The following is a 26,820-nucleotide window of genomic DNA, read 5'->3' as shown; positions in this document are numbered from 1 at the left end:
TTGGAAGGAAAGTAGGGAATGTTTAAGGTTATCCATAGAGGATGTGACAGGCAGATGTGGAAAGTCCCATGAAAATGCACACAGAAAGCATTACATGGGCTTTTATTAGGACAGGCCATAGCTCTGAAATTGGTGGAAAGGAAAGGAAAAATCAGACCCAATTTCATGCAAAATGTTTTAGACTTCATTTTGTTTGTCCCTTTAGCTTTTAGTAGGTTACAAGCCAAACTTGGCAGCAGACATGGAGATGTTCCAAATTGGATGATGATGACTTGAAATTAGCACATTAGATAAATTTTGAAAAGCTCAAGTTAATTAACAGAGCTCAAATAGCATGACAGCAAAAGGAAAATAATTTGGGGAGCATATTTCCAGTCCTTATCAAAAGCCTGCTTAGAAAAGGTGTTTGTGTTTAAGCTCATATACCCTCCATCATGATTTTACAACAGTATTTTGTAAAGCAGATTTAGTAGAAAGTGTAGGGGATATTTATGCTGCAGTTTCTTTTATTTTAGAATGTGGATTCTTTAACTGAAGAGGCTCCATATTAGATTTTGGCTTCTTACTCCTCTTTCTTTCTTTCTTTCTCTCCCCCCCCCCTCTCTCTCACACACACACACCATTCAGAAACTTACAAGTAAACTATCTGCATCACCTAAGAGTTCTCTCTTCACTGTTATTATATGTATATAGTGCTTAGAGTTTTGTGATTAAGCAGCTTATGAAGCTTTCCAAATAATGTGTATACTGAACAGGAACACTTCATACACATCTTGCAGTATACATAAAGAAAATGTGGTAGATTTGACAAGCGCAATCAGCGAAGTGGGAGTATTACACATTTTGATGGCAATCAAATGCAGCAGCTTTAAGATATATTTCACAGGCAATTTTAAAATTATTTATCCATTTCAGAGAGAAATAAAAGCCCAGATATATATTTCCTGACAATCTTCACTGAAAATTAAGGGATGGGATCAATAGTGCCTTAAATTATTCCTGTGATGACTACCATGAAGCAAGCCATTTATGGGCTTTGGCTTGCTTCACAAGCTTCACAGCCTCCAGTACGAAACGTTTATGGTGGTTTGGAGAAAGTTAGTCAATCTGCATGGAGAACTGCTGATTATGAATATCTTCCTACATGGCGGCAGCAGTTTCTTCATATGTATAAGAGATACAAGACCACATTTGTGGTCATCTTTGATACTTAAGGGTCTAGAAGTACAGTGGTGCCTTGCAAGATGAAATTAATTCGTTCCGCAAGTTTTTTCTTCTTGCGAGTTTTTCGTCTTGCGAAGCACAGTTTCCCATAGGAATGCATTGAAAATCAATCAATGCGTTCCTATGGAGACCGTCCGGGGACAGAGGGGAAGCGCCGCGCGCCTTCCCCTCTGTCCCCGGATCTGTTTTAAAGCAAGGGGCAGCGGGGAGAATCGCTTCTCCCCGTTGCCGCCCCTTGGTTCAAAAGGGGTCCGGGGAGAGAGGGGAAGGCGCGCGCGCCTTACCCTCTGTCCCCGGAGATTGCGGGGCTGGCAACGGGGAGAAGCGATCTTCTCCCCGCCGCCCCTTGCTTCAAAAGAGGTCCGGGGACAGCAGGGAAGACGCGCTGCGCTTCCCCGCTATCCCCGGAGCTTGCGGGGCAAGCTTCGTTTTGCGAAGCAAGCCCATAGGGAAATGGATCTTGCGAAGCGGCTAAGAAAACGAAAAACTCCTTCGTCTAGCGAGTTTTTCGTCTTCCGAGGCGTTCGTCTTGCGGGGTACCACTGTAACAGCAGGCTTTACAGACATAATGCCCCTTCTCTGCCATCTATCAGCTATTTCAACACATGGCAGTGGGTGGTGAAATATCTAACTTAATATTGTTGCCTTAAATGATTAAAACTGTCTTCAAGATAGCTTATTACAAAAAAATCTCAGTGAGAAAAATGGAACAACTGCACTAGGTTAAAAAAATGCTATAGGAGTACTGTACATACTTTAAGATTTGTTATGGAATTCCTTTTTTTAAGTTGCCAGTTTGAAAATGTATAATCAATCTCATTCATACACACACAAACATATACATATATATGCCACCACTGCCAAGTTAAGCATTAAATATCAATATAAGCCTTCAGAAGATATGCCAGAGTTCAGGAGGTCCGTAAGGTACCTTGCTTAAGAAACTGTAATTAGGTTTAATTTTCAAAAGGTGTTAACTTGGAAAAATTTAGATGTTCTAGAAAAAGTATTAATGATAGAGAGCATGCAAAATGGATTTTAGGATAGCTATGGAAGTTAATATTCAGATACACTAGTATTTTCAAACACTATTAAGTTTCGTTTACCTGCTAAAACAAGAAAATACATTAACAAATGTATCATATTTGCAAACAAAACAAAAAAAGACTTGTTAAAGACACTAACACTGAAGACAATTTTAACCAAATGAGAGAGGATGGAGACAAGACACAGGCAGCTTCCAACACAGTTTACTTATGGGCAGGTAAAATGCTGTTTGTCAAGAGGAAAGCTACATTTTAAAAGCATTGTGGTAAAAATTGTACATCGGTATTTTATTCTGTCAATTCATACTATTCTAAGTAGAGTTAGGAATAAGACTAATGGAACTATGCCATGTTCCAGCAGCCGTGACAACCAAAGTATATAAACTCAATTATTCCCACCCCTCCTCTAGTGGGCTTGGATATGTGTTTCTCCGTAACTGAAAGTAAAAGGCAATGTGTCCTAAAAAAAGAAAGAAAAACTAACATTTTATATCTTTGGGGGAGCACTGCCTCACACAATCTTTTTGGTATAATTATCCAAATCTGAGGCATGCAGAAGGTCCAGTGAAGACAATTTACTGCAGCCACTGAAGAGCACAGAAAAGGAGAAACCAGGTTTAGCCATTTAAGAGTTTACCCCACACACAAGTCAGTCTGTTTTGACAATATCAGATTGCTACACCCATATAGATACATCAAGATTCAACTGCCCTTGAATGACTTATGACTTCTTCTGAGAGGAAATTGTTCTACTGTATTGGAAGAGACACGGTTGCCCTGCGAAAATGGAAGTTCAGTCGACAAAACAAAATCCTGGGTATAAGCTAACAAAGAAAATCCACATTTATGAACAGAAACAAAAAGCAGCAACTTAAGAATGATCTCTACAGTTGGATGTTTGGTTGACATTTGAAGTCTCAATATGAGAATGCTCCTTAGTAATCAGTAGAAGTGGCTTGAGAGGAGTGAAATACATCAATATTTTAGAAAAGCAGCACTAAAGTCAGTATCAATTGGCTTTATTGACAAATGGTCTGACAGAATCAGTTAATCTATATAGAATAGTACAAGTGAAAGCTGTATGAGCTTAAGATTTCAGTAGAAATAGAAGTCTCTTGTGTTGAATGCCACACAAGGAAGGCCCATAGTCTTGTGATTTCCATGTGCCATCTGTGTGTAATGGGTGGTTTCAAGTGACTGTTATTTCAGAGTGATTTTCATTGGATATAGTACACAACCATTTTGTTTAAGTTATGGACATGAACAGGGAATTCAAAGACTGAAGTTATGTTCTTTGATTCAAGAAATGTAGTGTGCAACGTGCCAAATATGCACAACTTTAAACATCTGTCCTCTTTGGGCTTAGAAATCGGGGGGTGGGGGTGGAATAGTTTTATTGATCACTTTGTAATTAGTTGCACCAGACACTCATCTAACTAATTTGACATTGTGCTTGCTCCCCCCCCCAAAAAAAAAAAAATATGGAGAGCATCATATACTAACAAGTCTGAGACTTCTTCCTGCCCTGAAATGCTCTGTGGAGTATAGCATTCACATCTTCCAAAATGTTCAAGACTAAGAACAATGAGAAATTGAGGATGCCGTCTAATCAGATCACTGGAGTTCGTTCAAAAGCTCTAAGCCCATTTTTTCATCCTCTTGTCTGTGACTGAGAGAAGGAAACAACAGGTTTGAGTCTGAAGTCACTATGTTCAAGAGGACCTTTTAAAAATCCTTTTAGTATTTTGTAGTAGGTTAAGATTTATTGATGCAGTCAATGAAGAACACAAAAACAACTAAAAAAATGTAAACAGTGGGTGTCAAAAGTCAGCTAATCCATTTAAAACAGGGATGCAGAACAGAATTTAGCCAGTGGGCCAGAACCCTGCCAAGCCAGGTTCAGGTAGGCGGACCCAATCTCCTGTCAATCATTTGATGTCACAATGATACCAGGTGATCCTTTTTGCCTTTGCAAGCATGCAAAAGGCTTTCTAAGCCATGACAATCAGCTATTAATCAGGGCTTAGAAAACACAGTGTTTGGGGGTGCCTTTCACCCAACTCCCCCTCCCTTTACCTGCTCCACTTCTGATGGTGTATGCATCAGGTGTAGGGCAGGTAGGCATGGCTCGGCTGGAGTAGAAATAGGCCCCTAGGCCGGAGTTTCCCCGCCCCTAATTTAGAAGATCTTATATGGCATGTTTTTCTTCCTAGTGAGGAATCTGATCACTACAAATATTCAAGAGAGGTTTTTCCAGTTCTCCCCCATCTTCAGTCATGAGTGGAAGCAGGTATCAGGAAGAGTAAACACTCTATACAGCTAGTATCAGTTAACCATCTGGACACCTAAGTACAGCAGTAAAGTGAAGGCCTCTAAGCACATACATGCTATGGCAGTCCCAGTCCATATAGCACAGAGAATAACTATCCAAAAAGCTAACTGGCTTAATAAAAAGATAGCGGCATTTGTTTGAAGCACAAACAGCACACTTCCGAGAGAGAGGTCTCCTTAAAAAAAAAAAAAAAACCCACAGCAATAAGCCTAAGTCTTTCAGAACTGTTTTAAGAACACAGAATAGCTACTTTGATCAGGACAGAGCAACGGTTTTAGCTCTTCTTCCAATTTGTACTGGTATGCCTCTGTAATCATAAGCTCTGCTTTAAGGCAGCTATTTAAATTCCCCTACAAAAACCTCTGTAAATGGAAAACAATTGCATACTTAAAGTAATATTTTAATAAGTATACATACAGCTTTCAGTCTCTTCACAGCATCTTCACATATATGCATTCCTCTTGATTCATCTACTTCCACATGTCCCAGATACTGAAAGGGAGAGTGGAGGGGGAAAAGCACTGATTAGAATAATTGGACTAAACCAGCACTTTGTAGTTGTATTTATCTTCATGTATCAGCTGGATTAAGTAGTCCAGTATTTTCACACATGCTATACACCCTCAACATAATTCAGACAAAATATAAGTCTATGGACAAAACTATGACTCAGAACACAGCCATGTGATTTTTAAACAGGCCTTATTGCAGCTAGGATTGTGAGAAGGATTTAAAAGATCTTTATATCACCAGGCACAACCACTGTCCTCGGACCATTTTATCACCCTTCCACCCAAGTCCATAAATAGTAAACCTTCCAAGTGCTGTCTTGAGACATGGTTAAGACAGTCTTTCCTTATAACAAATGATTTTGTAGTTTCCATTAATCCTAGAATTTATAATACTGAAGAATCTTCTCTGGGTGATCAGTCTAATTCTACTTGTTATGATGTACTATATCATAGATAAAACTAATATAATGCCAACTACTGACAAGCCATTTATTTAAACAAGGCTCTAGAATCAGCTCCTCATTTTTAACAGGCTGTTATGGATGGGGCTAATACACAGGAACATGACTGCTGCAGTGTTATACAAAATGACTTTGTATGTCTGGCCAGTCTTCATTCTGAAAAAGGGATGTTATATTTCATCAAGGAACTACAGTATACAAACTATTATACATTCCCAATGACCATGGCATTGTTACTAATTATATAGGCTTGATCTAAATACTTTGCTTGGCAATTTCCCTCATGCAAATAGGCAAGGAAAAAGGTGTCAAGATTAAATAGAGTTGATTTATTCTAAAGGCCCTATTTCTAATAGGAATGAAATCTTAAGTTCCTAGTTGCATAGAGTGTTACAGAAATTATTTGAGTTCTTACACCTATCTCATAAGCCTGAGAAAACCCAACTCTTCCCCATCCCACGCCAATAAAAATGAGGCAGAGAGAAGATCTGCAATTCTAAGCAACTATTGGTACTAGTGGAATAATTTCAATTCATCAGTACCCAGTTCAGCAATATTAATATGTTCAAGTCCATTCAAATGCAAGTAGGATAGGTCTCTGTGTTATGGCTACTATTCTATTACAGAACAGTGCCATTTAGAACTGGACTGGTAGCTTGAACACCTCATGTGCTTAAAACGTCAAGAATTAAGAGTTCTACACTGTAGTTTGTAGGATCAAATAGAAAGATTCGCAAGCAGCAGCCACAGAACCCCTGTCATTGAGGGACAGGGGAAATTGTCCCATCCTCCCAATGCCATGCCACAAACACAGCTATTTAGTAGTATGATTTGTCCACCACTCTTAGAATATGTTCAAGGTTCCAACCCTCAAAGAGGTCAGCAAAGCATCTACAAACTGTAGATTGACTTGTATGCAAGACTGTACTATCATCCATATTTCTTTGAAAAAGTAAAGAAAGCCAAACCAAATCCATGTTTTCTGCAATTTGGGGGTCTTCACAAATGCCCATTAACTTCTTTCCAATTTCTTCTATTCAGCAAGACTTCCACTGTTGTTTTTAAAAAACAAAAAAAGCAGGTATCTTCTTGCTATATAAAGCTTCTCGATACTGTATAAAACCATGCTCTTATATTTCTGGTCAGGTATGGGTGTGTGGTATTCAGTTGGAGGTACACATTCTGACACTGGAAAATGCATCTTAAGTCTACTCATTTACTTACCCATTTAATGATCCAGTGAGGTTTATAAACACAATGACAAATAAATGACATTGGTGGAAATAGAGTAATAATAATAATAATAATAATAATAATAATAATAATAATAATAACCTTTGCAGCAAGTCAGAAGAGTAACATTTACTTTACCACTCCTGAATGCTTATCTCACACCAACAGTACCACAAAGGCAGTACTGCAAAGGTCAAACATCAAGCCAGCTGAAACTGTGTACTAAACATAGATGAAAAAGTAAGCATTCTACTTACTGAAAAGAGTTTAATTTCTATAAATGCAGCTCTACTTCTATAAATGCAGCCCTACTTTAATGGAGTAGGGAAGGCAAATACAAAAGAAAACCACCTCTACTACAAAACAAGTGTAAGAAAATAGAATTTAGGGGGAAATAAGACTGTACTATTATTAGCCTATGGGACGTGGGTGGCACTGTGGGTTAAACCACAGAGCCTAGGACTTGTCGATCTGAAGGTCGGCGGTTCGAATCCCCGCGACGGGGTGAGCTCCCGTTGCTCGGTCCCTGCTCCTGCCAACCTAGCGGTTCAAAAGCACACCAAAGTGCAAGTAGATAAATAGGTACCGCTCTGGTGGGAAGGTAAACGGCGTTTCCGTGTGCTGCTCTGGTTCGCCAGAAACGGCTTAGTCATGCTGGCCACATGACTCGGAAGCTGTATGCCGGCTCCCTCGGCCAATAAAGCGAGATGAGCGCTGCAACCCCAGAGTCAGCCACAACTGGACCTAATGGTCAGGGGTCCCTTTACCTTTATTATTAGCCTGGATAACTGATAAAAACACTTTTCTACTGAATATCTGCTTTGTAAGCAGTCAGTTTGCAACAAAAGTATCCCCATTAGATCTACAGAAATTATTTATTGCATTCTTGTGTGTATTCCATATGTGTGTGACTCCTGCAAGAAACGGAATAAGAGCTACCTGATACAGTTGATTGCGAACACCAACATAAGGTGGAAAGAGGTAGTTTGGGACAAAAGATATAAAAGCCATGACCGTGAGCTGCTGGTAAGAATACTGTTGCACCAGTGTAGAATATGGATCAGTACAAGCATCATATCAAGACATAGGCCTCTTACCATCAGAGTTGCCTACTCTTTTCATATTCTAGCCTGTCTTAAGATCGCCTATTTCATATCCACTTAAACAGATTCAAAAAGCACAACAGATTCTTTAATCTGCTACCTCCTCTGTTGAAGCAACTCAAAGACACACAATACAGATCTATGAGAACCATTAAAACAGCCATTCCTATTTGCTAAAGAGTGCTTAACACTACTAAGCAGCATGAAAAAATTAGTTATCCACTAAAGGGTGAGACTTGCTGTGAGAAACAGAGAACAATAATTTTTAACACTGTTCCAAAAGTGTAAATCACACCCTTGCCTTAGCTAGCAACTTTCTATAATGAACTTTTTTAAAAAAAAATCTGACTAGCATGGAAGACATTTGGAAGTTTTTTTAAAAAAAATTATGGCTGCATGATGTAATGTTTAACTACTTTGATCAATCAACGAATACCCTTTTGATTAAAAGGTTCTCCAATTAACCTTTAAAGATACATTACTCTTTCCCTATATAACAAATGCATTTAAGATGCCTACTGTATAATTTAATAACAAAATATGCTTATTCTTCAGACTATAGCTTTATACATGTGCAAATGTATGCCAATTTAAACAAGTAAAACTTGTAAGATTTTTTCTTTAACCAACATTTCTTTATTCAGCCCCAGCGATATTTTACATACAGAAAGAACTATAAAGAAAATGTGTGCATAGACAAGAAACAGGATTTGTACAAACATTCTTCCACGTAACTATTGTTAGCATGATCCAAACACAAACAGGATTTAGAAGTTTGCTGCAGTTCTTAAAAGAGTAAATATATTTACCTTAACAGGAAAGCTGCATTTGCCAGTCCGAACCCCTTCTTCATCTGTCTGCCACTGATGTGGCCTACTTGCTTCAGGGACATAGACATCTTTCTTTCTTCTGAAGCTCTGTCGTAATTTATTCATTGCTCAGTTCTTGTGCCCTACAAAAAAGGACATGCTTTAAATGAAAATTGAACTCGGATCTCAATATAAATAATGAAGCAATCTACCATATTTCTCCAACATGGCAAAAGGCTTGCTCAGGCAGTCCTTTAATATTACACTAACACGGGGAAGGCTTTTCCATGGATTCATCCCTTGGTGCATCCCATGGTGCTTATGTAACCTTGGAAGGCTCACAAGCACATGCATAGAGGCCAATTGCATGTCTCTTTTCCATAGAATCAGCAGCCCAGGATGCTGACCTTGTATATAATTGAATGAACCCATGGAAATGTGCTCCTTTCATGTCAGTGCAGTAGTTAAGAGGATACCTTGGGGGGAGAACGAAGGAAAGCATTGTGGCATGTGCTTCAGGACCAGCTTAAGTGGCTATGATCAAATTGTCTATTGTTTCACATATTCAAGTTATTACTGATCCATCTTCCACTTCCATTTTCATCTCCTGACACAAGATGATGCCCCTTCCATAAGCACGTAGGTTTTCTGCCATTCCTGTTCATGAGAAAGGCTTACATTTCCTAAAGCCTCCAATACTGTATTGCAAATTATTTCAAAAATGCTATTCAAGCCTCATACTTAAGTCTTTGCCTATACAACACAAGATCTATTATGCCTCTGTGGAGATCACCCACACATGTTCAGACACCACAGAATACCCTATGGAGCAGGAAATCACTATAATGCTTGGCATTATAGTGATGCCCATACAGTTCTGCACGTTCAAAGTCACTATTTCCCACAAAAGAAAGCATGGACCAGCACAATACCAAAATATGAAGCTTGACAGAGGTCACCACTGTGAATAGCTTCATAGCTGACCTGCTAGACTCCTTAATGAATTAAGCAACAAACATTATAGCTAATGAAATTTATATTTTGACAATCTATGGAAATTAGTATTTACCTCAGTACTTAGGCTATTTTATATTAGAATGCATTTATAGCTATTACCCTTTACCTTTACCTAGCCATTCAGCCCATGTTAATTCTTTAAAACAAAAGATTTATGGATGCAATTGATAACCCTTTTGGGTTATGTAACATTACTGAAGGACTAAGGTGAACATAAACCCAATATCAATTTCAAAACAACCTGTCACTGACTTTTTCAGATGGTACATTTACCTTCTAGCAAGCCAGTAAGTTACTCTTCAGTATCCCAGCAATGTCAAGTATTGAAAGCAGTCTGCCAGCATCCTGGGTATGCTGGTGTTACTAAGGCTGCTTGCCAAAGCAAACACTTCCACCCACGTATGAATTCCTAGTTATTACCTGGGGTGCCTTTCATGATCTGATGACAGGAAGTTTATAGCACAGGAAGCAACTTTGGTACACAGTTTGGTAGTGTCTGAACCCCAGAAGTGAAAATCTATCTTATTATTAAAAGATGCAGGTTAGCCCCTGAAAATGCTTTCAGCACCATAGCTCTGCAGCCATTGCAATCCAAACCAATAAAGCTAAAATATAATTGGCAGCAAATGATCATTAATTGTACAGTAAATGATAGGATACCCTCTCAGTTACTATAACAATTGCATCATGTATGGAGTAGAAGCCAAGCTATTACAAGTGATTGTTATGAAGAGTATCTTAACAGCACATATGTTTGAACCTATCTGTTTTAACAACATGCTGGTAAACAACTTAATAAACAGAATCCCCCCCAAGCCTAACATTTTAGCAGAATATGTTAAACATGTCAAGACACAATGAATTCATCTGTTGAGTTCAAGTATATTCCAAGGTGAACAAACTATGAAGCAAATTTATCAAATGGCACCTGGTCAAAGCTGCCGAAAGACTGTTTATTGCTCAGAGACCAGACTGTTTCATTGAAAGCTATTAACATAGCTGCTGAACTGCTCAGACTGAAGCCTTCAGAGAAGGAAGATGAACGGGCAGTTTTTTCCACTGGTTTCTAATTCATCAATAGGCACATGTTGTGTCATGCCTTGTTATCCGAGATGAATGGATACACCCCAGATAACTTCCATAGCGAAGATACAGGCATTGCCCTTCTGCAAATACAGAACTGCCTAGCATATACTAAATGGTTTCTCTCCACCCACAATGGCTGCGTCTGCACAGAATGCTAAACCATGGTTTGTTTCAACTGTGGCATGTTCAAATCACAAGCCATCTTACAGACAATCAGACAAGGCACTGCTTGTTTCTTCCAAGCTTATTTTGTTGTCCAGCGGTTCTTTCTTCATGATTTTTATCTTGCTGAACATCTGGGGTGGAGTAGCCAAACAAGCAACACTGTGGCTGAACAAATCATGGTTTAGTGATATGTGGACATCAGGCCTGAATCAGTACGTCACCCAGCTTCAGAAGACAGTGCATATATTATGACTTCTGCAGTCAGCATGAAATGCCTGGTGGCCAGAAGATACTATTACTGAGGATGGGAAGAACAACTATGTGCTGCTGGTAGGGGCTGGGATTTAACAGAGGTTTCCCTTTGCTGCTGCAAAAAGACCCTGCTGCACCCAAAATTGCAGGCTGTTGTGAAACTTCCATTGGCATTTTGGGGATGAGCAGAGCCAGCTAGGGATCCACTGGATCTGAAACCAGTCCATCTTCCTTAGAGCTACCCAATATGGGCCACTCTGCTGCACCAGTCCAAAATTAACTCTGCACCTGCACACAGTTAAGATTACTCAGTTAGTGAATCACAAGGTAAAGGAAGCTTCTTAACTGTGGGATTCAACATGCCCTTGCCACTCATGTGTGTTGCATGGACAGAACTATAAATGAGGCAGTGTCAGCACAAAGGACACTGTTAGAACCAGGACCTTGTCAGAATATCTGAGGTTATTACCAACACAGTACTGTTGTGCAATATTTAACATTTGAACTGAGAAGTTTGGATATCCACCGGTCACAGCCTTCAACAGCAGGGACACACAGAGCTCATCAATAAGCTTTAAAGCTTAAAAAAGTGAACTGGCAGGTAACGGGAGGATTATAGCAAATGGATTTGATAAAAATGGATTTCACCTATCTCTGCAACCTGGCTTTTCAGATAGAGGTGTCAAGGCTATGAATGATGCGAACTATTGGAGTTTGAAGTGCAGTGAACTATCCTTCCATAACACAAGAACAGCTGATCTATTACCACCACAATCTTGTTGAATAGGATTTGAGAGCTTGACCAAGTTAAATTCTCAGTCACAACTAGACATGTAAGAACTGAAACTATCGGAGCAAGATCACAAACAAAGGAAACATAGAAGCAGCACATATTTTTTTTCCAAGTTCTCTCACTATAAGAAGCTGAAATTTTCCTGTTACTTAGAAGTAAGTTTGTGAACAGCTAGATAGAATACTCCCTCCTCTGGAATACCATCAACCTCTTTTCACCTTATTCCTCTCTCACTTAAAAAAAAAAATGCATATCTGCATAGTCCATCCAGCAAAATGCAACAATTTAAGACACATCTCATGTAACTCCAGAGCAGCTTCTTCAAATTATGTTGAAACTATTCCCTGAACTCCAGAACAAGAAAACATTATGTACTGCAACAGAAACCAAAGATTATGGATTTCAACCAACTTTGATTTACTTTTAATCATAACTACTCTTAAGTATTCGACAACTTTTCCTTTATCTGCACTTCTAAAAATGCACCCCACATCCCCTTCACTAGCAGAACATCGGTCTTCCTCTCAAGTAATACTAGTGCTGCCAAACTACTTTCAAAACTGATTGCCATTTGTTGTCCAAAGAATTAGGCAAGTAGTAAAATGGAAGACTAGCCCAGGACATATGATTTAATAGTTACAAAAAAGGTCAAACATTTAACTTGGACTCAGTGACTCTCAGTAGGCAGGAGGAAAGAATGGACAACTAAACCTAGAGAAAAGTAGTCTAGGGAAACTTACAGCTGTACTATATCCTTCACAACTTCAGAGCAGGAACACAGAGAGGAATCCAATTCCATTATTTCACCAGCCTCTCCACCCCAACCCCTTTATAGTTATTTCAGCCTCAGAGACACTTCTTGAATGTGCACACAAAAATGGTTTAAATGAATTAAGGGGTTATTCCAGGGCAACAGATGGTTTGCTACAAGCTCCAGATTTTACAAAGGAAAACAAAACTTTTAATTGCTTTTTGTCTTCGTTTTTTCAGGCTTATATACAAGCCTAACTTGATCCCCTTTCCAGCCACAAGTTGTAGCAAAACTTTCACATCTCTACATCAAGTAGCTTTTTGAAAAAGCTATTCATTTTTGGCCCAAGCTATATATGATAAAAATCTGTTACTCTTCAGTCTGCCAGGTTTTACAGAAAGCTCTTCTATGGCACACGCTTTTATTTAGCATTTTATGCATCTTCTGTAAGAAACATAATAGCATAAAAGTTCTTTTAAAAAACTGTAGTAGTAACAATACAACCCTATTCTTCCTTATCATTACAGGTTGAGATGATCCAAGAGTCAATACTGATTGCTGCAGCTTGATGGCACACATTTTTCAAGTTTTAGAGACTTAAACATAAAGGCATGCTCAGTTTTGAATTCTAAAGAAGAAAAAGCTGTAGTAGTGCCAATAACTTAAAGACTGTGTATTTTAGAACCACACCCTGAGTTCTACCGCTTGCCAAAGCCAAACAGCTGCATGCTGTTAAGAACTTAACAGGAACAATACATGTAAGAACTCAATTGCCTTTACCACTAGTTACTAGACATTCCCTCTGCTTTAGGTTATCAACATACCATGCAACTTTTGCTCAGAAACATTTTAACAGGATCGTGCCCACAACTTGCGCAAGGGTTACATTCTGGGGAGCGTGCAAAAGCCAAAATTGAGTATAGTCAAAACACAATAGCAGGTGTCAGCAAATTTTTCAGCAGGGGTCTGGTCCACTGCCCCTCAGACCTTGTAGGGGGCCGGACTATGTTTTGAAAAAAACAACAACGAATGAATTCTTATGCCCCACAAATAACCCAGAGATGCATTTTAAATAAAAGGACACATTCTACTCATGTAAAAACACGCTGATTCCAGGACCGTCCGCCGGCCAGATTTAGAAGGCGATTGGGCCAGATCTGGCCCCCGGGCCTTAGATCTGGCCCCCGGGCCTTAGCTGACAGGATTGCCAAAGACTTTGTTCCCCAGACAACTGCCCCCTTTTAATTTTTTTACAATTTCTGAGTGCGTAAAGCTAAATGTGCAGAAGTTAAATGTGTGTAAGTTGCAGGCTTACTGAACAGCCAAAGTCAACAGAAGGGTTTGGACAGGGGTAGCTGGTGCCTCCAGGGAGTCAGAATAGTACAATTCCTGCTCCCTCTACCAAGCCACTCCCATTGCACCTTCTTCCATCAGCTCTACACACTTCAAGCTTCTCCTACCCGTTCCACTCAAACTCTGCCCTCACAAACCCCTCCTGTCTGCCACAGAAGGTAAATGAAAGGCAGCTGGGCAGAAGTATTTATCCTTAGAGTTCGTTTCATTTCATTATGAAATGAAAAATAGTATTACATAAATCTGCCATCATGAACTTGCTTCTGGAGAGCAAAAAGCCCAATGTCCTCAAGCACAAGAAGAATGCTCGGCTCACCTAATGAATATGCAGGTTCTCATACGGTATGGAGCTGTGGATTCTGCTCCCTATAGTCCACTATCAAGCCACAAGCAGCAAGCCAAGAACAAACGTTGACTATTGCTTGTGATTTGTTAGGCGGGAAGCACACCACAAGTCCATGTTCAGATGACATGAAAAACAGCCCTGCGCAAAAGAGCATTATTCACAGTACACAGTCTGTCCAGGCAAATAGCAAGAGCATCTGTTCCAAATGAAATGGGTGCAACATATACAAAACTGCAGGTTTAAGGTCTATTTTTATTTAAATTATTATTATTATTTCTGCTTAGCTAACTATTTTTAGCTTGAATTGTGGCTTTGATTTCTTTAGTCTGCCATGTGTTTCCATTAACCTTTAAAATCAGATACAAACTCAAAAATTGTATCTGGGTGTTCTAAAGTGTATGGTGACCCTTAAACCATGACTTTACTATGAAAGCCTCTGCCACAAAAAATATCTTAAAATGCATTTCACTACCACCACATGAGTTTCAAACTTTCCCAAGTGAATAAAACTGGAACTAGAACTTTAGAATACTGCTTCTCACAGTGGAATTTTTATAAGTAAAAGCAAGAGAAAAAAAGTTGTACGTGAGAGATTCATCAGCTTTAAAAACAGAAGTGGTAAAATCAAATCATTCCATTAGAACAAGTGTTCAGTCCTCGCAGAAGTTTTATCTTTATATATTCAAGGTACAAAGGCCAATCATATTTATCCAGGAGAAACGGATCTGGAGCAGTGTGTGTGGTTGGTCTAAAGTTTTACCTGTCCTTTGAATACATGTTTTTATCTGCTGCAGGCAGCTTGGTAAGTAAGTACAAAGTTCTTTTGTGGACTGATAATTGTTAGGAACCAATCCACCTATGGAGTGTAGCTTGGACAGAGGACTTGACAACTTAAGATTCTTGGAACAATTGCTACTTGCCTCAAATCAGTGTTTGAAATTAATCAGGTGCCAGGCGCACTTTGAGACTGGCATGTGTCCAACTCTGACCAGGCAGAGATCTCTGGGTGCCAGGTTGGTGCCTGACATCTCCATCTGGCTGGCCCCTCCAGCTTCCTTGCAGGGATTTTAAAAGTTGTTTAAGAGCTTTGAATGCAGAAGTCAGGATCCTAGAAAATACTCAGCTAGTATCTATGCCATAAAGTTCAGTTCCAGAACATCTGAACTCTTGGTTTCTCAGCTAGCAGGAACCTTAGATATGACTGGATAAAAACACATTACTGTAAAACAGCCTAAAAAGTGAAGCCCAACATTCTATTCTTAGATCTCTCTTGCAGCAAGGGGACTTAAAGCCCTTAAGGGTAAGGATTACCACTCGAGTACAGAAATCACTTCAGGGAGTTCAACAGAACCAGGAATTAGTCAACAACATGCATGAGAAGGAAACCAAGAGGGTCACAATTGGAAAAGTGAATGGCACATGAGTATTAGGAGTAAAAAGCATCTCAAACTGTGCTTTTAAAAAAAGAAAAGGGGGGGAAAGGTGTTGTTACTCACCATGAAGTTGCTACAGTAAATGCCACACTGTTAACATTGGTTGGGTTTGTGTGTGCCAGTACTGTGTACCCTTGAGTACCTCAGGAAAAAAGCACTGATCTCAGACATGTGTACTAAGAAACACTTCAATCATCCCTTCAGCCAAAAGGATGGAACTAATTCTTTTCTAGCTTGTTCATGCAAGATCAGTAATAAACAAAGCAGCAGAACTTCATAACCTCATATGGTAGGAGGCTGCCTACCTCATATATATCGACCATTGGTTCTGGCTATGTACTTGGTGCAGCACCAGGGTGGTGTTTCAAAGGCAGTTGATATTCTTTATGTATAGGCAGTCACTACAGAATACAGTCAACTTTGAATCTTATGCCATCAGCCACTCTACCACATAATGCAGAAAGCTGTCTGTGGACAAACACTGGCTCCCTCGGCCTGAAACAAGGTTAGCGTCACATCCCATGGTCAGGTTTGACTGAACTGTCCAGGGGTCCTTTACCTTTTACCACTCAATTCCTATCAGACTTCTGGACTGTTCTGACAAATGGTCTTGTGCCTGGCATTTGACTAGAGTGACACAGGGGGTCTTAGGCATGGCATTAAGTCAGTCGGAATGATCATTTTGGAGGAGTTTTGATACACATCCCAAGACTCCCTTCCTTGGAGATGGCACAGAACTTCACATCTGCCAAGCAAACCCTGATCTGCTTCCCAGTTTTACAGGCACAACTGACCACACATGTGCTGCACTGGATTACACTCAGGTAACCTGACCAATATACAGTACATCTAAAATATTAACAGGAGGAAAAACTTGACTGTATTAAACCTCTCCCCAGCAACCTTGGATACTAGGAATAGTCAGTTCTACTGATTAATCTGCAGGTTTTAGCAGGTATAACTGGCTCCGTCTTAGGTTGTTGTTATTCGTTTTGCAGGTCGTTTTTGGTGTGGGGATGGGCAAATGAATCAGCTTCCTAGAAGCTGATAAGAGGAGTGCTCCAAAAATCTACCTTGCCCCTTTGAACATCTCTATGAAATTGCTAAATGTCATGATTCATAGGTCTGTTATGGGGTTATCATCATCACCCTGTCAATCAGACAATTCAATTTTTATCAAATCTACGAGTGTCAGTTTAAGTTCTTATTTCAGGTCTGATACCTGTACTTTTTAGGGACGCGGGTGGCGCTGTGGGTAAAAGCCTCAGCGCCTAGGGCTTGCCGATCGAAAGGTCGGCGGTTCGAATGCCCGCGGCGGGGTGCGCTCCTGTTGTTCGGTCCCAGCGCCTGCCAACCTAGCAGTTCGAAAGCACCCCCGGGTGCAAGTAGATAAATAGGGACCGCTTACTAGCGGGAAGGTAAACGGCGTTTCCATGTGCGGCTCTGGCTCGCCAGATGCAGCTTGTCACGCTGGCCACGTGACCCGGAAGTGTCTGCGGACAGCGCTGGCCCCCGGCCTCTTGAGTGAGATGGGCGCACAACCCTAGAGTCTGTCAAGACTGGCCCGTACGGGCAGGGGTACCTTTACCTTTACCTGTACTTTGGCTAAAGCTGATTACAGATAAAATTCATTTTAGTCCTCAGATTGAAGGGGACATATATAAAAAAATTGTCCAGTAGCATCTTAGAGACCAACCAAGTTTGTTCTTGGTATAAGCTTTAGTGTGTATGCACACTTCTTCAGAAACACTGAAACAGAAGTCACCCGACCCTTATATTGCAGGGGACAGTGAGGTGTATTTGATTAATCTGCTGTCATTTGTCAATTATGCTTGCAGTCCAGGAGAGATTTTGGCTCTGCCTCTGATATTAGTTAAATGAGTGAGAGATATGGCCAACACAAGTCTTTTACTATCTGCATTCAGTCTGCTATATCTAGACAGAAGGAATCTTTACACAACATGGCATCTGATTGCCTTAAAGCATTTGGAAAATTTACGCTTGGACAAAATGCAATAACTTGCCTCCTGCCTGATACAGGATAGCAGGGTCACATAACAGTACCTGCAGCAACTGCAATGTTGCTGGCTTCCAGATGCCATTCAAGATGTTGCTTTGACCTTTAAAGCTCTAAATTATCTGTCTCAGTATATATTAGGAATATCTCCCTCCCATGTATCTCCTGGGATACTGGGAAGCCACCCACTTTAAAAATTATTTGTACTGCAATGTCTGTCAAAACTATGCATGATGGTGGTGAAACAAGTAGTTAATATATATTTCTACTGAATATTAGCAGCCACATACTGCTCAATAACAGATAAGGCATTATAAAAGTATTCAGGAACTGCCCCTGATTACACAGTATTGACACTATATCCCTTTTTTAATGAAGAGATCAGAAAGATCATAAGTCTCTGCTCGTAGGACAAACATTTCAGAAAAGAATGGTTATGAAACAAGCATGCCCTCAGAAGTTAAACTAGTATTAGCTTGGAGTCAGCAAAATGAAACACTTTATAATGTCTTTGTACAGGTTCATACAGAAATGTAGTAAAACATACTACTCAACAATAAAAGTATATAATGGTATAATGAGAAAGTAGATTGTAAGAGGACACATGGAATGCAGGACATATGGTAAATCTTGATTTAAAATGGGCTGCTTTACTATTTCCACCAAATTAATTCACTGCAGTATTCTCTTCCAACAGGGTTAACTGACAAATGGTTAGCCCATGCAACTGCACTTTAGGGTGAGACTTTTGATTTATCAGACTTATCCGAGCAGTGTTTGGGATATAAGCCCAAGAAAAGCTTAATTGCTAGCCTCAGTACAAAGCAATCAATCTGGTCTAAAATCTAAGCTGGAGAGGAACCTAAGTCCTCCCTTTGTCCCTGCCTCCAACTCAACTACCCTTCACTGGTTCTAAGCTCCCTCTTACATTTTTGTTGCTCCAGCAGTGAAGCAAGACTACTCTCCCAGCTCTCTCCCCAAATGTCTGGCATGCTGCTAGAGAGCTGCAAGGAATGGAGAAAAGTAGACTTTTCCCACACCACTGACCCATGTCAGTAACTACATTTTGCAACACCCCAACATTTGGACTCTTGTGGAAGAGTGACTGGACCTGATCATTTTCCGGTGATATCATTGGGGGGGGGGGGTTTGATAATCTGAAATGAGCACCAGGCAGCTATTTTCCAAGACTATTCAATTTTTGAGCCTGACTGGGACAAGTTCACCCATTACTTGATGAGACTATTAAATCCAGCAAGAACTATCCATTTGGTATGTTTCATTACTGATAGCTTTTGTTATACAAGTCCTCTTAGCAATGATAGCTACTGCCAACTTGCTATTACACTTTCCCAGATATTGTGCCCAGGTTAAAACGTCTTATTCCAAAACTAACAGCAATCCAAACTACAAGGAGCCAGCATTATGCCAGTGTAATTTACCCTAATTCCAAACTCCATTCTGCTAGATTAGTCAGCCCAAACCTGGCAGAGGGGAAACAGCTTTTAAAATAGTTTGACATACACCACCTGCTTCTGCTGGATTGCTAAGTCATGTGACTGAGGTGAATAGCGTTTGGAGTGATGTAAGCCTTCCCCCTGCCCTGCCCTCAGCCCAAAAGATTCTTTTACGGGGGGGGGGGGGGACTTACCCCCACCTCAACCTTGGGCTCAGTCAACTTTAGCTCAGCCAGTTGAGCCCCAGTTGAGTCAGGATGGAGGGCTTATGTTGGCATCTCTCTAGATCAGCCATCTCTCTAGATCAGCCATAATCAGTGCTTCAAACAGCTGAGTACCTCCTGAGCCAGAGATCTGCCTATATCAAACTCTGCTCAACACAGTGGATCTTGGGTTTGGACTGCTCCCTAGAAGTTTATACATTCACATATGATTCATTCATAAACCTTATGTTGTCTTTATGCCTAACATTACCAAATACACCAGGATCACACAAGAGGTGCCCCCCTCTAAATGTTGGACTAAAGCTCCCATCATCTCAGACCATTAACTATGCTGGGGTAAATGGGTGCTATGTTGGCTACCTCTGCAATAAATTACACCAAGAAAATTAGTGGTGTAGGAAGTCATATTTACATAATTTTACATCCTGCACCTTCAATGTAATTTTACATTCCCTGGGCAGAGTAGTACAAAACAAAAATATTATAACATGATCAAGTAAAATAATGCTGCAGCAGACAATTTAAATAGAGCAGTTTGATTTTACTATACAAGTTGGGGGGAGGAGCTTACTTTGCAATTCTTAAAAGCCTGGGAAAACAAATTTGCTTTTATTTGGTGCATAGGTAAAGGTAAAGGGACCCCTGACCATTAGGTCCAGTCGTGACCGACTCTGGGGTTGCGGCGCTCATCTTGCTTTATTGGCCAAGGGAGCCGGCATACAGCTTCCGGGTCATGTGGCCAGCATGACTAAGCCGCTTCTGGCGAACCAGAGCAGCGCATGGAAACGCCATTTACCTTCCCGCTAGAGCGGTACCTATTTATCTACTTGCACTTTGACGTGCTTTCGAACTACTAGATTGGCAGGAGCAGGGACCGAGCAATGGGAGCTCACCCCGTCATGGGGATTCGAACCACCGACCTTCTGATCAGCAAGTCCTAGGCTCTGTGGTTTAACCCACAGCACCATAGGTACTTATGAATATATAGGGTCCAAGTGATTTACACCAATAAAATGTTGCTAAAAGTTGCATTACAAAGTGAGTATATACAATTCTGTTACACTGTATGCCATCAAAGGCTACTTACTTGCATGCTATAATTGTTTTGATATGTTTCTTTGTATTGATGCAATGCCTCTGCATGCAGAAACTCCAGAACAGATTTTTTTTACTAAAGTTCAAGGTAGAATGGAAGCTATTGGGTTTTGGAGATGAAAAGAAGCTCGCACAAAGCCTGAATATCTGGAATGAGACCTTGCCAAGACATTTTGAAAGCCCTACTCTAGATAAATATTTAAGATTTTAAAACAAATGAATTCTATGTTGTCATTTCCTGACCACTGAGAGACTTCCCCAAGATGGCATTTAACTCTTCTGATCACTCATTAACTACCACAGAACCCTGAGCACAACTAACAATTACATGTAAAATTTGCTTCACAGATTGGAAAGGGGAAATATATTCTTACCACAAGTAGCTTGCAGTGAAAATGAGGCAGTCAGCTATAATCACCTCTGTAATAATGACTGAGAAATTCAGCAAGTACTCTCATACTTGGCTCCCTTTTCTCCTCCTAGACTTCTAGGAAATTGGGGCCACTCCATAGATTCAAGCCTGCCATGAAGCAGGTTCCACGCCACTCCACACCAGAACTCCAATGCTGCCTGCTGGTCAGAGAATATAGCCAAGGCTAGTTTCCTTTAGGTAACTCTCTCTTGTGTATCCTTGTCTTGCTTAGAGCATTTCCTTTTCTCAATCAGACAGCTGAGATTTGATAAAGACTCTAATCTGCTCCCAGAAAATCAGTCTTGGTTGCTTTGAAGGAACTAGGTGTTATAGCAGCCCCCCCAAGATAAGGATGTATGTGTGTGTGACAGTGGCTCCTCCTCCTTCCCCCTCCCTTCCACTCAAGGTAGCAAGTAGTAAAGTAATGTCTTCACCCACTTTGAATCTGCTCCCACTTTCAAAGGATTCCAAAGGATAGGCATAGGGCTGTGGTAGTCATGCATGCACACAATCTGATGTATAAATTATAAAACGAGGTAGAGGACAAAATTAACCCAGTTACATCCAAATAGATGGAATCTTAATTTTTTTAATTTAAATACCTAACCTCAAATTTTCGCATGTCAGACTGTATAAACTACTTTCCAAGTGTTCTGTCGCAAGCACACCGTTTTCAAAGTTCACTTAGAACTTAAAACTATTAAGACTTTTTTCCAAACCTCAAGTATCATAGAATCATGCCAGCACTTAACAAATTCAAAGTTCTATGCCAACAGTTAAGTGGGTCAGTTTTCTGCTTCACTGGGTGTTTTGTCACAGAGGTTCCACTATGCTTTAATAGACAGCTTGTGTCTTCTGCAGCAGACGTACCCCCCCCCCCCTTTCGTCTCCATTATTTCACTGCCTATTCTATCAGGACACCTCTTCATCATGAAACATACAATAATTAATGACACAGGTCAATGTTATCAGGAGCGTGCTTGCTCTGAGTTACACAGCTATAACTCCAGCTGAAAATCAGATTCAATGGGGCTCTCCAAAAACCGTATCAGTTATTTTCAGTATTGGCATTTACCAGCTAATTTAGAAGGTAATACAAAAATATGAGCTTGCCTGACTTCAAGAATAATCCTGCTCACATGTCAACATGGCTATTTTAACTCATTTGTAAAAATATCTCAAGAAGCAATTAAATTTCAAATGGAGAATGACTCATTCGCTCATGCTAAGCTACAGGCTAAAAAGTGCAAAACAGAATAGGATTAATGTCTTAAAAGTGTGAGATTTTGTAATTAGGATAATTCCCCTCAAACAGAAGACATTTTCAAGTAATGGTTGGTTCAACTATGACCACCTTCACCCATACCAATTTGCCTAGTCACTGGGCTCATCAGAGACTTTTCTCTGGGTATCATCTTCTGGGGTTCAAGCACATTGGTGACCAGATATAGTATATGAAATCCAATTAGGAAAGGGATCTCATTTTTATTCACATCAGTCTTGACACTGAAACACTACTGTATTACTGACTTGCTCTTTTGTCAAGAAAGCATGATACTAGCATATTTTTTTACATTCAGGAGAACTGCTGTCCTGATCTTCTGCATTTCCAGAAACAAAGTTGTCCCATCCTTCACAAACATCTCTAGTCCAGCAATTAAACTACACCACACACTGCAAGCCATTCCAATTCACCAAACCAGATTTCCCCAGCAAGCAATAGTTAAGTATTCAAAATTATGCTGTATACTTTATATAAGTAACAAACTTAATTAGTTTAGAGCAGGGATGTCCAACTTCCAAGAGACTGCGATCTATTCCCACTAAAAAAAAATGGCAATGATCTACCCATTGTACTGACCAAAGTTGTTGAGCTGTGTGTGTGTGTCCCAGCATTTTCATTTGAAGGGTATTCACAGAAGTGACACGAAAATTAGGCAAACAAACCATGGTTAAAGCCAACTGTTACTTTTTAACATTATGCATTAAACAGACATTTATGTGTAACAGCCTTTGCCAGATTTGTAATCAGTGTTAAAAACTCAGATATATAAGCTAGGCACCAAATGGCTCCTTAAACCATGGTTTAAGCAAATCTCTTTTAGTTCTTCCCATTGAAAAATCAACTTTAAAAAGATGCCTAGTGGAAAAGCCTCATGACATATTTGTCTGCAATTTGGCAGATTTCTTAACCAGGGACATCTCTTTCATGTCGGCAGTTTTCAGACCTATTACCCACAAAGTACTAGAGTAAGTGATTCCATTTTTAGACACTCCTAAACTGTAATGGCAGTCTTGCAGGAAAACCACCGAAGCTATCACTTCTGAAGTTTGGCAGGATTCATCCCCTTAGAAGGAGTGACCTTTGCCACCAAATTCTTTCCAATTCTACCCATAAATAAAAGTTAACCTTTAAAGGTGACCAGCGAAAAAGATCCCACCCAGACTAAGTGGCTTGTAATTTAGCAGATTTTATCTAGTATATAGGACTTACTATGCCTGCAAGTTTTTGCAGAAGAGTGAAGAAGTATCACTGTTTTTTTTTTCATTTCCCAATAGTGAAAGTGTCATATTGGAGTTTAAACCAAATTTTGTGGTCTATGCACATCCTTATTAGTTTCTTCTATTGCTTGCCTACATTGGCCAATTTCCATAAAACAAGGCAAAGCTTACATGCACCTGATCTTCCCTATCCATACCAAAAACCTCTAAGAATGAGTGCAAGTACAGTGGTGCCTCGCAAGACGAATGCCTCGCAAGACAAAAAACTTGCTAGACGAAAGGGTTTTTTGTTTTTTGAGCTGCTTCGCAAGACGATTTTCCCTATGGGCTTGCTTCGCAAGACAGAAACGTCTTGCAAGTTTGTTTCCTTTTTCTTAACACCGTTAATACAGTTGCGACTTGACTTCGAGGAGCAACTCATAGAACGCGGTGTGGTAGCCTTTTTTGAGGTTTTTAAAGACTTTGGTGATTTTTGAAGCTTTTCCAAAACTTTCCCGACACCGTGCTTCGCAAGACGAAAAAAATCGCAAGACGACAAAACTCGCGGAACGAATTAATTTTGTCTTGCGAGGCACCACTGTATGCTTAGCACGTTGTTTAGCCGTAAAAACTTACATGACAAACAGAATGCTTAAAAGTTTCAAAGACAGCTATTTATTTTTCTAGTTATATTATATGCTAATCACCGCACAGCCTGCCGGCGCCTCAGTTAAAGTTCTGGGGAAATGCTTTTTAAGTAATTGGATCAATTGTCTGACAAGCACAAAACAATTTAAGCTTCAAATACTTTTTATCAAGCTCAGGAGAACTGACTGGGGGCTGTTAAGATCTAATGGTCTTTTTGGTCTTTGTTGCTCTGGTTATGTTTGAAAAGCTGATCTAGGAGGATGACAAGAAAATCCTGCCCACTAGACACCAATACCCATTAGGGAAATGTACACTGCAGCAGAGCTCAGTTTACAAGTAAATTGTTTTAGGTCTACAAACTGCTTGAAAGTTAAGTTCCAAGCCTTTATATATTGATGTGTTGAGATTTGCTACAATTACTCAAAGTAAAAAAAAAAGGCACCAAGTATGTTCCTAGGGACACTGTTTTTCAGCCATCTTGAAGCTGTACATGGTCACCAAAGAAATAGCTATGACCTGAACCCAAATTAATCCAAGGTGTAAACTAGGGTTAGAGAACCTCAGGTCTAGGGGCCAAATTGTGGCTATCCAGGCCTCTCTGTAAGCCATGCCTCTGCCCAGGCCACCTTCCAAACACCTCTGGCTCCACTCTGTCCTCAAGTGTTTTTCTCCTGTCAGGGATGTGTCTCTGAACTGTAATAATGCCTCCGGCTTGTCTAAAGTGAGCAATGTTTGTGTGGGTTGGTGGAAAACACCTGCTAGCGTGGCTAGAATGTAGTCTACTGTACAAAGGTTAAGAGCACATCCACTGATTGGCTGACTTTTGCTTCTCGCCATAACCACCACTGCCATGGTGGCTGCCAGAAAATTCCCCACAAAAGAATTCAGTCCTGATGTTGAAAAAGGTTCACCAAACCTCCGCTAAAACAACAATTCCCACCACCACCTCAAGTCCAGGAAATGTGCAATTTAAGACCTGACTGCATAAAGTTCTTCAGTGAACACGGCTGATTTGGTCGGAAGTTTTCTTGCAGTTTGGTGGCTATGGGCAAATGCTGTTCCTGTGTGGTTTTGGAGACTTGCGAGTCATCACTGCAAGTTGCAGTATAGTAGTTGTGAAATGAACATTGCTCACAATGCAACTGAAAGCATTATTTAAGGCAGGTAAATGTTGCATCCCAGAAAACTAAGCAAGCAAACTGTAAGTACCAGAAAGACAGACCCGTACAGAGCTTATCTTGTACCCAGCTGCCCCCCACCTGCCAGGAAGTCTCCTGGTGGTAGACATGGCTTTACTGAAGAAATGCACTGCAATGAAAGTACTGAATATATTCCTGCAACAACTAGAATCAAGTGCAAATACTGGAACTAAAGAAGCTGGTTTTCCTACTTGGCATAAACACACCTTTGAAAGGAGGTTGCTCAGGCAGCCATTGCAGTTTAGCAGTAAAACACAGAAGAGATGCACATGACATAGACTGAGAGGAGGTTTAAATGCTTTTGCATAGACATGCGATAAGCTCCTATGCACAATAGAAGCTTTTGATAGTTATGGTTCAGTTTTTTCATCAGATTGCCTTGCAGAGTTGAACATTATGGAATCATAACCTAGCTTGGAACAGACAAACACATTGTGGATTTATATTAGACACATGGGATTTACTTCAAATGAGAGAGAAGAAAGCCCTGAAAGTTTATTGGTTTTGTGAACTGCACATTTCCATTTGGTAAGAATGCAAGTTTTTTCAGCATCATTGTCTACGATTTAGCCTCTACAACTGCTGAATCCAAGTGCAAGTCACACTTTTGCCAAAGTGACAGTCTAAGTTTGGAAAAAATGTATATTCACTTAATACAGTCCATGTATAAATAGACAAAAAATTCTGAACAAGCACACACTGTTCAAAAGTAAGAACGTAATAAGAGTTCTTCCGGATCAAGCCAACCTGATATGTTCTCAGTGACTAACCAGATGCCTATGGGAAGCTCTCAAATAGGACACAAGCTGAACAGTGTCTCCCCATCTGTGATTCCCAGCAACTACTATTCAGAGCCATACTGAGATAGCTATTGTGGCTAGCGGCCACTGATAGGTTTATCCTCCAAGAATTTGTTTAATCCTCTTTTAAAACCATCCAAGTTCATCACTATCACTGCCTTTTTGTGGGAGAAAATTCCATCGTTTAACTATGCATTATGTGAAGTATTTTCTATTGTCTGTCCTGAATCTTTCAACATTCAGCTTCATTGGATGCCCTAGTCTTATTATGTAGTATTATGAGAGAAGAAAAAACTTCTCCCTATTCACTTTCTCCACACCATCCACAATTTTATATCCCTCTATCACAGGCTTCCTCAACCTCGGCCCTGCAGATGTTTTGGGCCTACAACTCCCATGATCCCTAGCTAGCAGGGCCAGTGGTCAGGGATGATGGGAACTGTAGTCTCAGAACATATAGAAGGCCGAGGTTGAGGAAGCCTGCTCTATCATATCCCCCGTTACTCACATTTTCTCTAAATTATGAAGTTTCAAATGCTGCAGCCTTTCCTTGTATCAGAATTGTTTGCTC

The 26,820-nt window shown here is 40.2% G+C and overlaps 1 protein-coding gene across 6 annotated transcripts in view; it reads right to left on the bottom strand.

The window, feature by feature from the left end:
- NUMB (NUMB endocytic adaptor protein) overlaps positions 1–26,820 on the bottom strand; it is a 60,731-nt gene that overhangs the window by 19,207 nt on the left and 14,704 nt on the right. For all 6 annotated transcript variants that reach the window (XM_028724409.2, XM_028724448.2, XM_028724439.2 and 3 more), the window contains exons 2-3: positions 8,721–8,863; positions 5,020–5,094 (exon numbers count right to left, since the gene is read on the bottom strand). In XM_028724409.2, the coding sequence (XP_028580242.2) occupies positions 5,020–5,094; positions 8,721–8,846 (201 nt within the window). In that variant the 5' untranslated portion in view covers positions 8,847–8,863. The remainder of the gene's footprint in view (positions 1–5,019; positions 5,095–8,720; positions 8,864–26,820) is intronic.

Source organism: Podarcis muralis, chromosome 1, assembly GCF_964188315.1.
Source record: "Podarcis muralis chromosome 1, rPodMur119.hap1.1, whole genome shotgun sequence".
NCBI classification, from domain to species: domain Eukaryota; kingdom Metazoa; phylum Chordata; class Lepidosauria; order Squamata; family Lacertidae; genus Podarcis; species Podarcis muralis.
Note: the sequence above shows the minus strand (reverse complement) of the source record. Positions and strands in the feature narration are given on the sequence as shown.